The 13,894-nt window shown below is 39.0% G+C and overlaps 1 protein-coding gene across 2 annotated transcripts in view; it reads left to right on the top strand.

The window, feature by feature from the left end:
- The window catches only part of pi4k2b (phosphatidylinositol 4-kinase type 2 beta), a 78,483-nt gene that overhangs the window by 5,942 nt on the left and 58,647 nt on the right, over window positions 1-13,894 (top strand). Inside the window, exon 1 of one of the 2 annotated variants that reach the window (XM_028801744.2) lies at window positions 12,668-13,148. The exons of the other annotated variant lie outside the window; for it this stretch is intronic. Coding sequence (XP_028657577.1) covers window positions 12,872-13,148 — 277 coding nt within the window. The 5' untranslated portion in view covers window positions 12,668-12,871. Of the gene's footprint in view, window positions 1-12,667; window positions 13,149-13,894 lie in introns of those variants that run through there. 2 annotated transcript variants of the gene reach the window in all.

The following is a 13,894-nucleotide window of genomic DNA, read 5'->3' as shown; positions in this document are numbered from 1 at the left end:
AGATGTAACGGGACATTTGCCTTCCAAAAAGTTCAACTTTTGTCTCATCAGTCCACAAGGTATTTTCCCCAAAAGTCTTGGCAATCATTGAGATGTTTCTTAGCAAAATTGAGATGAGCCCTAATGTTCTTTTTGCTTAACAGTGGTTTGCGTCTTGGAAATCTGCCATGCAGGCCGTTTTTGCCCAGTCTCTTTCTTATGGTGGAGTCGTGAACACTGACCTTAATTGAGGCAAGTGAGGCCTGCAGTTCTTTAGACGTTGTCCTGGGGTCTTTTGTGACCTCTCGGATGAGTCGTCTCTGCGCTCTTGGGGTAATTTTGGTCGGCCGGCCACTCCTGGGAAGGTTCACCACTGTTCCATGTTTTTGCCATTTGTGGATAATGGCTCTCACTGTGGTTCGCTGGAGTCCCAAAGCTTTAGAAATGGCTTTATAACCTTTGCCAGACTGATAGATCTCAATTACTTCTGTTCTCATTTGTTCCTGAATTTCTTTGGATCTTGGCATGATGTCTAGCTTTTGAGGTGCTTTTGGTCTAATTCTCTGTGTCAGGCAGCTCCTATTTAAGTGATTTCTTGATTGAAACAGGTGTGGCAGTAATCAGGCCTGGGGGTGGCTACGGAAATTGAACTCTGGTGTGATACACCACAGTTAGGTTATTTTTTAACAAGGGGGCAATTACTTTTTCACACAGGGCCATGTAGGTTTGGATTTTTTTTCTCCCTAAATAATAAAAACCATCATTTAAAAACTGCATTTTGTGTTTACTTGTGTTATATTTGACTAATGGTTAAATGTGTTTGATGATCAGAAACATTTTGTGTGACAAACATGCAAAAGAATAAGAAATCAGGAAGGGGGCAAATAGTTTTTCACACCACTGTATTGTTGTGTGCATCTAAAAACATGGTCTTTATAAAAAATAGGATTTTTTTTGGATTAGGTTTTGACATTTTAGGAGGGATTATCATCATTCTGACTGAAGGGAATATTTAATTTTTAATTTAGTTTACCCAGAGTATGGCAGCAAAAATATCTCACTGAGTTACTTCAATATTATCAAAGCTGCAACTATGTGATATTATATTGAAGTCTTTATTTTATTCCACTTATAGTAAATATAAATGAAAATTAAAAAAAAACACAAAAAAGCAGCACTGACATATTTCAGTAGGATATATACAATACCTGATACTGGTGATAAGCAGGTCTTTAATTTGACTATAAATCAGACACAAAGAGAAAGTTGCAGCACCAAGACAAATAAGGAATTGTGGTCAAAAGTTGCAGCATCATTCCTAGATGTAGTACTAGACCACTGATACAACTGCAATAATCCAGTCAGTGGTCAATGAAACCATGTCTACTTCCAAAATGGAGAAATATGATTGAAGTCTGCACAAGTTTTGTAGCATTTACAAATATGAGGAAATAAATAGTATTGCTATTGTTAGGTAAGCTCAAGTATTCTTCATAATAGTGGGGAGAAAGAGGATCTAAGCATTAAGAAAGTTGGGCTTCTTAAGCTGCATCACACTATTCAGTTTTATTACTGTTCATTTGCAGAATGCTTGCACTGCTGTAACTCTGGAATAGAGTTTGCAATGATTTAATTGTTTTATAGCTTTTAAATAATTAATATAAAGAATTAGAGTCTTAGTCCTGGTTTATGTTCCTTTTTATTGCTTGCTCTTACCATAAATAATTCAAATCAGCTTCAAAGAAAAGATTGAAATGACACAGCCAGTCATTGCTTTAAAAGTACAATCAAATTAAAAAGGAAGTAACTTCATCGCACTTTAAATACCTTCTGTACTGCTATCAAATTTGAATAGCTTTTTAAATCCAAGGCTACACATGCTGAAAAAGATGAAAAACACAAATGTTCATTACCATTTCCAAAAGCTGGTAACATGTGATGTCACCATATCTGTTATTGTCAGGAAAGTTCTCAACAGGTAAAATACTTACAGGCGTTCAGAATATCACATTGACTTTCTCTATCACAGTGTTGTAATACAATATCTCTGCCTGGGGCATAACAACTAGAGAAAGTAGTGGGTTCACTTTCTAAATTAATGGGCTCATTCTACTGTTTCAGGCTAAAACATAAAAAAATTAAGAACTTGTCAGGCTTGTCACACACCCATCCACTTGTCATACCCTCTCTTTCCATCTGGTAAATGGTTCATTTCAGTCAAGGCCAGAACCATCTAATTTCATAGAAGTATTTATCCACAAGATGTAAGATAAATTAATTTAAGAGTAGCCTACAACAATTTGAACAATACAATATGTCTAAGAGTTGTAAGTTAATTGGTGGATTTTGAGCATTAGGAAAAAAATTCCAAGTGTTGCACATCTGCATTGATGTTTTGTTTATATAAACTTTACTACATCACATTATGTACAACCAATACTGTTATGATAAAAAATAAATATGCAGAATCTTGGTTAGTTCAGTTTGGTAATGAGCTTTAAAATTACATTTTATTAGCACAAACTACAATTAAACACAAACAAATTAAAGGAACCATGTTACAAGCTTGAAAAATTAGTGCGTACAATCAAGAAAAGAAACTCTAAAGAGACTGGATCTGTGTTGGAATTTCTAAAATGTCTTTTGGGGAAATATGACATGTACTAGGACAACTGAGATAAAGTATTGGAACAAAAGTCTCCAGATAAAGAAATAACCTATTGTTACATATAAATTGTTAATTCAGCGTTTCTCAGTCTTTAAGTATTTGTGACCCGAGTTTTCATAACAGTTTTAATCGCATCCCCCTAACGTTTTTTTGAAAGGAGCCCACTAATACCAATTTGTTCTTTTTTTAATTAATGATATATCATAGATGCATATTTTATTATACCTACTTAACTTTTATCGACATTTATCTAACTGTATATTTATTTTTCTAGTATCAGAATGTAGTTTAAGTTAGTTTGTTTTGGTTTCAATAGATGTATTTTTCATATTTTCGATTCTTGTTTTCTTTTTTTCACATCTTCACACCTCCCTAGGGGGGCCCGCCCCACAGGTTGAGAACCACTGTGTTAATGCTTTATTAACTTGTGGAGACATTATAGACCTTTTTAGCCAAAGACTTGTACTTATGATTCCTATTAAGGCCATAGGAAGGATGACCTGCTATTGAAGAATGTAAAGGTAATCTAAATTTTTATTCTGTCATTCATAGAGTGTGTGCAATTTTTTAACGACATGTCTGGGATAACCATAACACACCATTTAATTTACACTGAGGCTTATTTAGTCAAAAGGTATGATTAAAACCAAGAAAGCTTTTGGACAGGCAGAAGCTACAGGTAAAAATGCTTGTCAGTAGCAAATTAGAAGGGTACCATAAATAGTCATGTCAAGTATAAAAGAGGGAAACAAAAATAAACATTAATAATTCATAATTTCTGTTAAGCTTGGGTCCTGCTACATCCAAGTGCTATAAACATTAGCTGGGATTGTATCTCTTTTCAACCACCATGCAGCAGACCTACAGTATATTGTATAATGTATATACCCTTACCTTCAACACTGGTTGCTCTTCCTTCTTGCCAGAAACTTTTTTACTCATTTCTTTTATGCTCTAAAATTTGTCAACAACTACTTCATTCCAGGTGGTCAGAAATAACTCTAAAAGTTTCAGACAGCAGCATACTTCCATTCTCAACTCTTAATGCACCTTGATTCCAGGTACAATAGCTGTTTTGTCACATTATTTCTCAGTTGCTGTCCATGTTGAACATTAAAGAGGAACATATACTAGGATGGTTCTAATAAAGATACAAGAGTTCTTTGAATGACAAATGTAGGAATTAGCAGTCCTTGTCCAATTAAAACATATGATTAACTGCCAACCTATACATTTCCATATCTGCTGGACTTACATGCACCTTACACATGTCCTGCTATACTTAAAGGGCCTATCCCTTATTCATACCTTATGGCCATGCACAAGAACATGAACCTGATTAATCTGGCTATGGATGTTAGACTCCTTTTAAAGTTGGATCAAGGAGCAAAACTAGGATTACCACGGAAGCACTGCTGGGTTAGATAGACAAAGGGCTGGGATGACCAACCCAAACCCCCACTTCAACAAACCCCACCAAGAGAGCTTCCTCCAGCAGCCCTGGTGGTCCCCAACAGAGCTGCAAGCTTCAGCTACATTTTCCAAGCATCCCTGCAAAAATCTGACCCATGGTGATGTTGGAGGTTGCTGTCACCCAGCATACTAGAGGAGCATATTGTTCTGGTAAGTAGTCTTGCACTGCCCACCCATTAATAATAATAATAATAATAATTCATTACATTTATATAGCGCTTTTCTCAGTACTCAAAGCGCTATCCACACAGGGAGGAACCGGGAAGCGAACCCACAATCTTCCACAGTCTCCTTACTGCAAAGCAGCAGCACTACCACTGCGCCACCTGTGAGGACATTAGATAGATAGATAGATACTTTATTAATCCCAAGGGGAAATTCACATACTCCAGCAGCAGGATACTGATACAAAAAGCAATATTAAAATAAAGAGTAATAAAAATGCAGGTAAATACAGACAATAACTTTGAATAATGTTAATGATTAACCCCCCCCCCCCCCCCCCCCCCCCCAACGAGTGGAATTGAAGAGTCGCATAGTTTGGGGGAGGAACGATCTCCTCAGTCTGTCAGTGGAGCAGGACAGTGACAGCAGTCTGTCGCTGAAGCTGCTCCTTTGTCTGGAGATGATACTGTTCAGTGGATGCAGTGGATTCTCCATAATTGATAGGAGCCTGCTGAGCACCCGTCGCTCCACCACAGATGTCAAACTGTCCAGCTCCATGCCTACAATTATGCTGCAACCATCCTGACCTGATGTCCAGGCCAATCATACAGTACCATGATATTAATATCAAGATTTGAAAATTGTTAAAGTGGATGAAATACAAATACACAGGATATATCACTTTAAAATCTAGCTATGAACATGTCGCATCCTAATACTGCCAACTCTACAATTTTAACTTCATTACCTCTTAATGCTGCTACCTATCATATTTTCATGACACTTCATTTAAATTTCTGCCTTTTGCACTTTGGGGCCACCATAGGGACCAGCTCTGGACAAGCAAACAGCCTATCACCAGGTGTACACATACTTAACCATTTTAGAGTTACCAGTCGATCCAGTTTGTATGTCTTTGGTATTTAAGGAGGAGTATTGGTGTACCTTAGAGAAAACGTACATGGAGACATTGAAATATTATTATTTGTTACTAGTGTGGTTTGATATTTTATTCATTATGAAAAATATTATGTAATGAAATTGATACTGTATGTAATGTCTAATATATAATACTGTCTAATTTCATTAAGCCTTGATACTGGAGGGAGATTGGAATTCAAGAAATTAGATTTTTGCTAAGCATTGCCAAGCTCTACATATGCTTTAAAAATCACAGCTAAAATTAATTTCTTTGCTTACACTTAATTTTTGGCAAACCTCAATGCTTTAAATGTACTGCTAACATTTTTCCACTGTATTTCTTCTCATAATATACAGTGTTGTGTTAGCCTTGGGATACTGCTTGCAAGGATTCCATTACAATAAAGTTTTAAATCATTAAAATGTAGATTTATATATTTTAAGTAATTTAATTTTCTCAGGTCTTGGAAATGTAAAAGTTAACTTCAAAGACCTGATTGAAATTTCGAACCTAAAGAAAAAACAAACACGACAGATTTGATTTGGGTATGTTTTGTATTGGCCATTTAGTAAAATTGCTTTATAGTACATTGCAGGATAAAACTAAACTAGACATAAACTGCTTCCTTTTTTATGCTGTATATACAGTGGTGTGAAAAACTATTTGCCCCCTTCCTGATTTCTTATTCTTTTGCATGTTTGTCACACAAAATGTTTCTGATCATCAAACACATTTAACCATTAGTCAAATATAACACAAGTAAACACAAAATGCAGTTTGTAAATGGTGGTTTTTATTATTTAGGGAGAAAAAAAAATCCAAACCTACATGGCCCTGTGTGAAAAAGTAATTGCCCCCTGAACCTAATAACTGGTTGGGCCACCCTTAGCAGCAATAACTGCAATCAAGCATTTGCGATAACTTGCAATGAGTCTTTTACAGCGCTCTGGAGGAATTTTGGCCCACTCATCTTTGCAAAATTGTTGTAATTCAGCTTTATTTGAGGGTTTTCTAGCATGAACCACCTTTTTAAGGTCATGCCATAGCATCTCAATTGGATTCAGGTCAGGACTTTGACTAGGCCACTCCAAAGTCTTCATTTTGTTTTTCTTCAGCCATTCAGAGGTGGATTTGCTGGTGTGTTTTGGGTCATTGTCCTGTTGCAGCACCCAAGATCGCTTCAGCTTGAGTTGACGAACAGATGGCCGGACATTCTCCTTCAGGATTTTTTTGGTAGACAGTAGAATTCATGGTTCCATCTATCACAGCAAGCCTTCCAGGTCCTGAAGCAGCAAAACAACCCCAGACCATCACACTACCACCACCATATTTTACTATTGGTATGATGTTCTTTTTCTGAAATGCTGTGTTCCTTTTACGCCAGAAGTAACGGGACATTTGCCTTCCAAAAAGTTCAACTTTTGACTCATCAGTCCACAAGGTATTTTCCCAAAAGACTTGGCAATCATTGAGATGTTTCTTAGCAAAATTGAGACGAGCTCTAATGTTCTTTTTGCTTAACAGTGGTTTGCGTCTTGGAAATCTGCCATGCAGGCCGTTTTTGCCCAGTCTCTTTCTTATGGTGGAGTCGTGAACACTGACCTTAATTGAGGCAAGTGAGGCCTGCAGTTCTTTAGACGTTGTCCTGGGGTCTTTTGTGACCTCTCGGATGAGTCGTCTCTGCGCTCTTGGGGTAATTTTGGTCGGCCGGCCACTCCTGGGAAGGTTCACCACTGTTCCATGTTTTTGCCATTTGTGGATAATGGCTCTCACTGTGGTTCGCTGGAGTCCCAAAGCTTTAGAAATGGCTTTATAACCTTTACCAGACTGATAGATCTCAATTACTTCTGTTCTCATTTGTTCCTGAATTTCTTTGGATCTTGGCATGATGTCTAGCTTTTGAGGTGCTTTTGGTCTACTTCTCTGTGTCAGGCAGCTCCTATTTAAGTGATTTATGATTGAAACAGGTGTGGCAGTAATCAGGCCTGGGGGGTGGCTACGGAAATTGAACTCAGGTGTGATACACCACAGTTAGGTTATATTTTAACAAGGGGGCAATTACTTTTTCACACAGGGCCATGTAGGTTTGGATTTTTTTTCTCCCTAAATAATAAAAACCATCATTTAAAAACTGCATTTTGTGTTTACTTGTGTTATATTTGACTAATGGTTAAATGTGTTTGATGATCAGAAACATTTTGTGTGACAAACATGCAAAAGAATAAGAAATCAGGAAGGGGGCAAATAGTTTTTCACACCACTGTAGGTCAATCAGGCTTTCAAACAATATATCCCATCTATAACTTTATTTTCCTGTCAACAGATGGCTATTAAAGCCACTGAGAAGAGGCAGTAAATATTCCAATTAATGGTCTGCAATTGCATTGCAGAAGTACAGTATCAGTCTTCATATAATAATAACTCAATGCATCTCTACTTTTCCTAAAGAACTAACAACTGACTTTTGTGACTATCTGGTCACTATTAGTTATGAGCAAACTCCACACTGTTCACTTCGCCTCGAGTTCATAGAAATTGCAGAAGTGTTCACGAATATTGACAAACTCTGCAAAATGCATTGAAATCAATGGGGAAGGACGAACTGAACTAGATTTGACTGGACTATAATGGTGCAATCATCTTTAAAGACTCCCTGAGGGCTAGGGAAATGTCTGCCAACTATACTGGACTGATTATTGTGGCCAAAAAGGTGACCTGAGCTGTGCTATAGCACTGCCAACCACTGCACCACCGTGCCTCTGTGAGATCAAAGAAGAATGCAATCAGAGAAGTGCAAACATATATTTCATCAAAACAAAGTGGAAATGCCGAAATCATAGTCAAAAGTCTTTTAAAGGCAGAAAATTCAAAGCGGTTTGACATAATTGAAGCCACGTGCTTGTTCTATTTTTTGAAGTCGCGCTGAAGGCTCTCCAAACTGTCTGAGCTGATGCTTTGCACTTTTTCTTCTATGAAAAAGATAGAAATGTCTTGTAAATAGTAATAAATTATTCATTATTATTATTATTTCATAGAGTGTCCAGTGATTTATGTGAGGCTCCTTGAAAATTTGTTTTTATCTCCATGTGGCTAATTATGTAAGCATAGGGCACGTGTCTTCTTCTCTTATACTGACGTGGAACTCAAAGATCGACCTGCACATTTGGTGAAAAGCAGAAATAACTCATTATTTATGCTGCATATGTTTCACATAAATAAAATTTTGAGACCCTGCATTATTTTCTTATCTGTTCTACCATTAACTAAATTCCACAGAGTCTGTAATGCAAACGATCAGTGTTATATACCTGTGGGGCTGTCCCATCCAGTGTTGGCTGTTACATCTCCGGAAGATGTTGCGCTGGCCTTGCAAAGCATTATGGAGCACTGGGAAAAAAGTTTTCCTAAACTGGCCGAATAATCAGTAAAAAATTTGACAAACAAGGGCAAATGTGAACACAGCAAATTCACTGTGAATAATGCTTTGGCAAAATTCACTGATCAACACTAGTCACTATGTATTTGAAATCTGCACATTCTCCATTGGGGATTTCTCTGGGTAGGCTAGTTTTATCACACTTCTCAAAGACATACATATTAGGTTCATTGATAGCCCTGTTATCTAGCTGTATGAGTGAAAGTGTGTGTATGTCTGTCCAGCAAAGATCTGACATCTCATGCTAGATTCCGCCTTGTTCTATGCAATCCTACAATACAAAAAGATTGTTCAGAAATAGATGGATAAATACTTCTGTGCTTTAAAAGTGTTAATCACTGTGCATACAGTTATTTTCTGCACAACATGAGGGCAACAAACAATTGAAAAAAAATATTTTACTACATACTTTCCACACTTGGACAGTGTGCTTCTTTAAAACCGGTGTATCCAACTTCTGTATTCTTTTACGCAAAGTGGAAGTGTTCTTGGTTGCTCTTTCGAATTTCACACCATCAGGCAGCTATCCTCAGTGGTGGGTGAAGATCAAAATGTCTCTTACACTATGCTGACCAGAATGGGTGTATTATGCTGAATGCATTACTGAAATTGATCTGCTTTCTTTTTTTCAAATTACTGTGGCTACCTTTAAGGGTAAAAATGACACTGGATCTTTACCTCTTCACTGGCTTGCACTAAATAGCCTTGACTGAGAAAAGCATGAATCAGAATTGCATACATGTGGAAAAAAAACCCTCCTTTGAAGATAAGGGGTTGTAGCCTTCAAGCCAAATTGCTAAACTGGAAAGTTCAGGTTGCACTAACATGCATACTCAAGAGTAACCCTAGAATAATGCCACTAGGTCTAGCTCCTTTAGCCAGAAATAGGCTTACATCTCCCATTATATATATTATACTTAATTTTTAATATATATATAGGTGGCACAGTGGTAGCGCTGCTGCCTTGCAGTAAGAAGACCTGGGTTCGCTTCCTGGGTTCTCCCTGCGTGGAGTTTGCATGTTCTACATGTGTCTGCGTGGGTTTACTTCGGGTGCTCCAGTTTCCTCCCACAGTCCAAAGACACGCAGGTTAGGTGGATTGGCAATTCTAAATTGGCCTTGGTGTGTGTGTGTGTGTGTCCTGCGGTGGGTAGGCGCCCTGCCCGGGATTGGTTATTGCCTTGCGCCCTGTGTTGGCTGGGATTGGCTCCAGCAGACCCCCGTGACCCTGTGTTCGGATTGAGCGGGTTGGAAAATGGATGGATGGATAATATATATATAGGGCGGCACGGTGGCGCAGTGGGTAGCGCTGCTGCCTCGCAGTTGGTAGACCTGGGGACCTGGGTTCGCTTCCCGGGTCCTCCCTGCATGGAGTTTGCATGTTCTCCCCGTGTCTGCGTGGATTTCCTCCGGGTGCTCTGGTTTCCTCCCACAGTCCAAAGACACGCAGGTTAGGTGGATTGGCGATTCTAAATTGGCCCTAGTGTGTGCTTGGTGTGTGGGTGTGTTTGTGTGTGTCCTGCGGTGGGTTTGCACCCTGCCCGGGATTGGTTCCTGCCTTGTGCCCTGTGTTGGCTGGGATTGGCTCTAGCAGACCCCCGTGACCCTGTGTTCGGATTCAGCGGGTTGGAAAATGGATGGATGGATGGATATATATAATATAGCAGTGTGAAAAAATCCTCAAAAGGGCAGTTGCTTCTGAGATTTTGGAACCTCCAAGTCAAGCATTGTCAATCATAGCATAGTGCTGTTTAGAGCAAGCATACTGTCTATTCTAATGTGTATTTGAGTATTAAAGCTCATGTTACTGTCTGCTAGCTGTTTACTGAATTGAAGTAACAAGAATGGCTACTTGGAGAAGCAGGGTATTTGCTTTATTAAGAAGGTGTACATAATAAAGTGACCATTAAGTGTAAAAAAACACAGCCAGTCCCAAAATTGTGAGTGGTAGCTATTTGTATGTGTTATAGAAAATTTAAATACAAATATGGCTTAAATGGAAAATTAGTTACTTATTTGTGGTGATACTTGAGGTAAAACACAATGATGAATGGATAGAGCCTTGACACCTGGGGAGGCATATATTATAGACTATCCAGCACAGATATTGTCAATAAACAATTTTATGATAATATCAAAAAAGCCCTTTCTTATCTGCAATGGTGATGGACAGGTTGACAGACGAGATTAGACAGGAGTCCCTGTGGACTATGATGTTTGCTGATGACATTGTGATCTGTAGTGATAGTAGGAAGCAGGTTGAGGAGACCCTAGAGAGGTGGAGATATGCTGTAGAGAAGACAGGAATGAAGGTCAGTAGGAACAAGACAGAATAAATGTGTGTAAATGAGAGGGAGATCAGTGGAATGGTGAGGATGCAAGGAGTAGAGTTGACGAAGGTGCATAAGTTTAAATACGTGGGATAAACAGTACAGAGTAATGGGGATTGTGGAAGAGAGGTGAAAAAGAGAATGCAGGCAGGGTAGAATGGGTGGAGAAGAGTGTCAGGAGTGATTTGTGACAGACAGGTATCAGCAAGAGTGAAAGGGAAGGTCTACAGGACGGTAGTGAGACCAGCTATGTTATATGGGTTGGAGACGGTGGCACTGACCAGAAAGCAGGAGACAGAGCTGGAGGTAGCAGAGTTAAAGATGTTAAGATTTGCACTGGGTGTGACAAGGACGGATAGGATTAGAAATTAGTACATTAGAGGGTCTGCGGTGGGTTGGCACCCTGCCCGGGATTGGTTCCTGCCTTGTGCCCTGTGTTGGCTGGGATTGGCTCCAGCAGACCCCCGTGACCCCGTGTTCGGATTCAGTGGGTTGGAAAATGGATGGATGGACATTAGAGGGTTTGCTCAAGTTGGACGGTTGGGAGACAAAGTCAGAGAGGCAAGATTGCATTGGTTTGGACATGTGTAGAGGAGAGATGCTGAGTATATTGGGAGAAGGATGCTAAGGATAGAGCTGCCAGGGAAGAGGAAAAGAGGAAGGCCTAAGAGAAGGTTTATGGAGGACATGCAGGTGATGGGTGTAACAGAACAAGATGCAGAGGACAGAAAGATATGGAAGAAGATGATCCCCTAACGGGAGCAGCTGAAAGAAGAAGATGATACCCATTGAAATTTTTTTTTTTTGGATATTATGTTATAATAATGGGTGACTTTCATTAACCCAATACAATATGAGAAAATCCAAATAGTAGAGTATAAGACTAGGAGTTCATGGAAATAAACAATGTTTTTTTTCCAACACAGTATACCTAGACTTAATAATTTGTAATAAAAAACAACTGTTTTCAAAATATAGATTACTGTATTTAACTACAATTCAGGTATCATAATATTCTGAGTTTTAAGGTTGTTATTTCAGAGAGAAAGCAATACAATTTATTTTACGAACATACATTTTGAACAGTTACAACAAAGTCTTAAAGAAATCATCTGGTATGCTGTAGATGTTTAAATCTTACCCAATGGCTCTTTATCCATGTACTTCACACTCTCTCTGCCAGTTTAGAAGACATGGTTCAAAAAGCAGTAGCATACCAAAAATAGGAAGTAATACAAAACTAATAAATCTCCTTAGTGGATGGGGAAGGAGATAAGAAAGAAACGATACCTATACAATACATATTAAGAAATAATTTAATATCAAACCACAGGGATTATGAGCACATGTGAACATTAAGGGAAACTAGTTACAAATAGAAGGCAAGAAAATAAATTACACATGTATATATTGAAAAAATCGTTTGGTTATTTCAAGTGATTTTGAAAATAAACCACTTTTCGGAAACTTCCTGCAACCCATAGTTTTTGAATTGCAGCACAAATGGAAGAGATAGAGAATGACGGATGAAGTATCGTCAAGTAAACGTGCCTGCGCGCCGAAATATCAGACTACGGGAGGAGCACACGTCAATCATTTTCTAAGAAACCAATCCAGTTTCACCTACCAGAGGAAGGCACTCGACCGGAAAAGCAATGCTGTTTCTTTAAGGAGCTGCCAGGTAGCGCGCGCAGGCGCATCGAGAAAAGGAAGCGCCCGTTCGGTGAAGTGGATGGGGAAAAAAAAAAAAAAAAGTAGGCGAGAAGAGCGAGGGAGAAGGAGGTGGGATAGGAGCACGCCGAAACCTGAAGGCAACTCACAACAATGGAGATATGAAGGTAGTCGAAGACTGATGAGTGGGAAAGAGTAAGCTAAAAGAAGGAGTGTTTAGTGCGGTTATGACGGGGCGAAGTCCACAGAGAGATCCTGCGGTCGAAGAAGACCTAGGCAGTCTCCGGGTGAAACCTAGTCCGGGTGCAGCTGTACGTATTTCTGCCGCCGCCGCTTGCGAAGAAGCTGACAGAGTAGAGATTGAAGCGGAGGGATGCGGGGAAGAAGAATTGCTGCTACCAACAACAGCCGGTGAACACTCATCGCCCAGGGTTAACAAGGAGAGGTGGTCCAGAAAGAATCGACTGAGCTCGTCCTCGGACAAAGAGAACTTGTCGGTATCAGGTGAGCAAGAGATCATTTCTGGGCACTGGTTTGTGTACAGTCCGCTAAACTGAAAGTACAGTACTCCTGCAGGTCCGCCGCATCGTCCGGGTGGTCAGTGTTTTCATATGGGTGGAGCTCAGCCCCTGCGGGGTTGTGAAGTTTTTGTTTGCATCACAAATCCGGTTTGTTAATCAGCCCCACGGGCAACTTAGTTTTTGAAATCCTTTGCAGTAACTCTCGAATACTTTGTAAACGCACATATTATTGAGCAGTTTCAGATAAGCCAGTCGTTTCGCGTTCTTTCTGTAATCTTCAGATAGTGAAATCTTAATCAAGAGGCGTTAAAGAGAACAGTTTTGTTTGATTAATTTTATGCGTTTGTGTAGTTACTATATTGAAACATTGCTTTATATAAGACGTGATTTTCTATAACATTTGTTGCTGCTTCTAAGGAGGGACGTTGTCATTTGCCACCTGTGATTTTACCTCTTCATCCTTTATTTTGCAACATGAAACACCTTTCACCTCAAATGAATAAATTTATTTTACCGAGTATCTGCAATTCTTTATTTTTTCAACTAAAATGAAAATAAACTTAAACCTAGAGTTATACGTTGACGTACATGCCAAAATTTGATGCAATATGTTTCTTTGTATTTCATGCATGTTCATATGTGCTGTATACATATTTTGATTTTTTGCATTTTAATTTACAGCTGAAAAAAGTAAACTGTGACTCTTGGTATTTAACCTGTACCTGTCCC

This window comes from Erpetoichthys calabaricus, chromosome 5 (genome assembly GCF_900747795.2).
Source record: "Erpetoichthys calabaricus chromosome 5, fErpCal1.3, whole genome shotgun sequence".
Taxonomy (NCBI): domain Eukaryota; kingdom Metazoa; phylum Chordata; class Cladistia; order Polypteriformes; family Polypteridae; genus Erpetoichthys; species Erpetoichthys calabaricus.
This window is presented reverse-complemented; position numbering and strand designations above follow the sequence as displayed.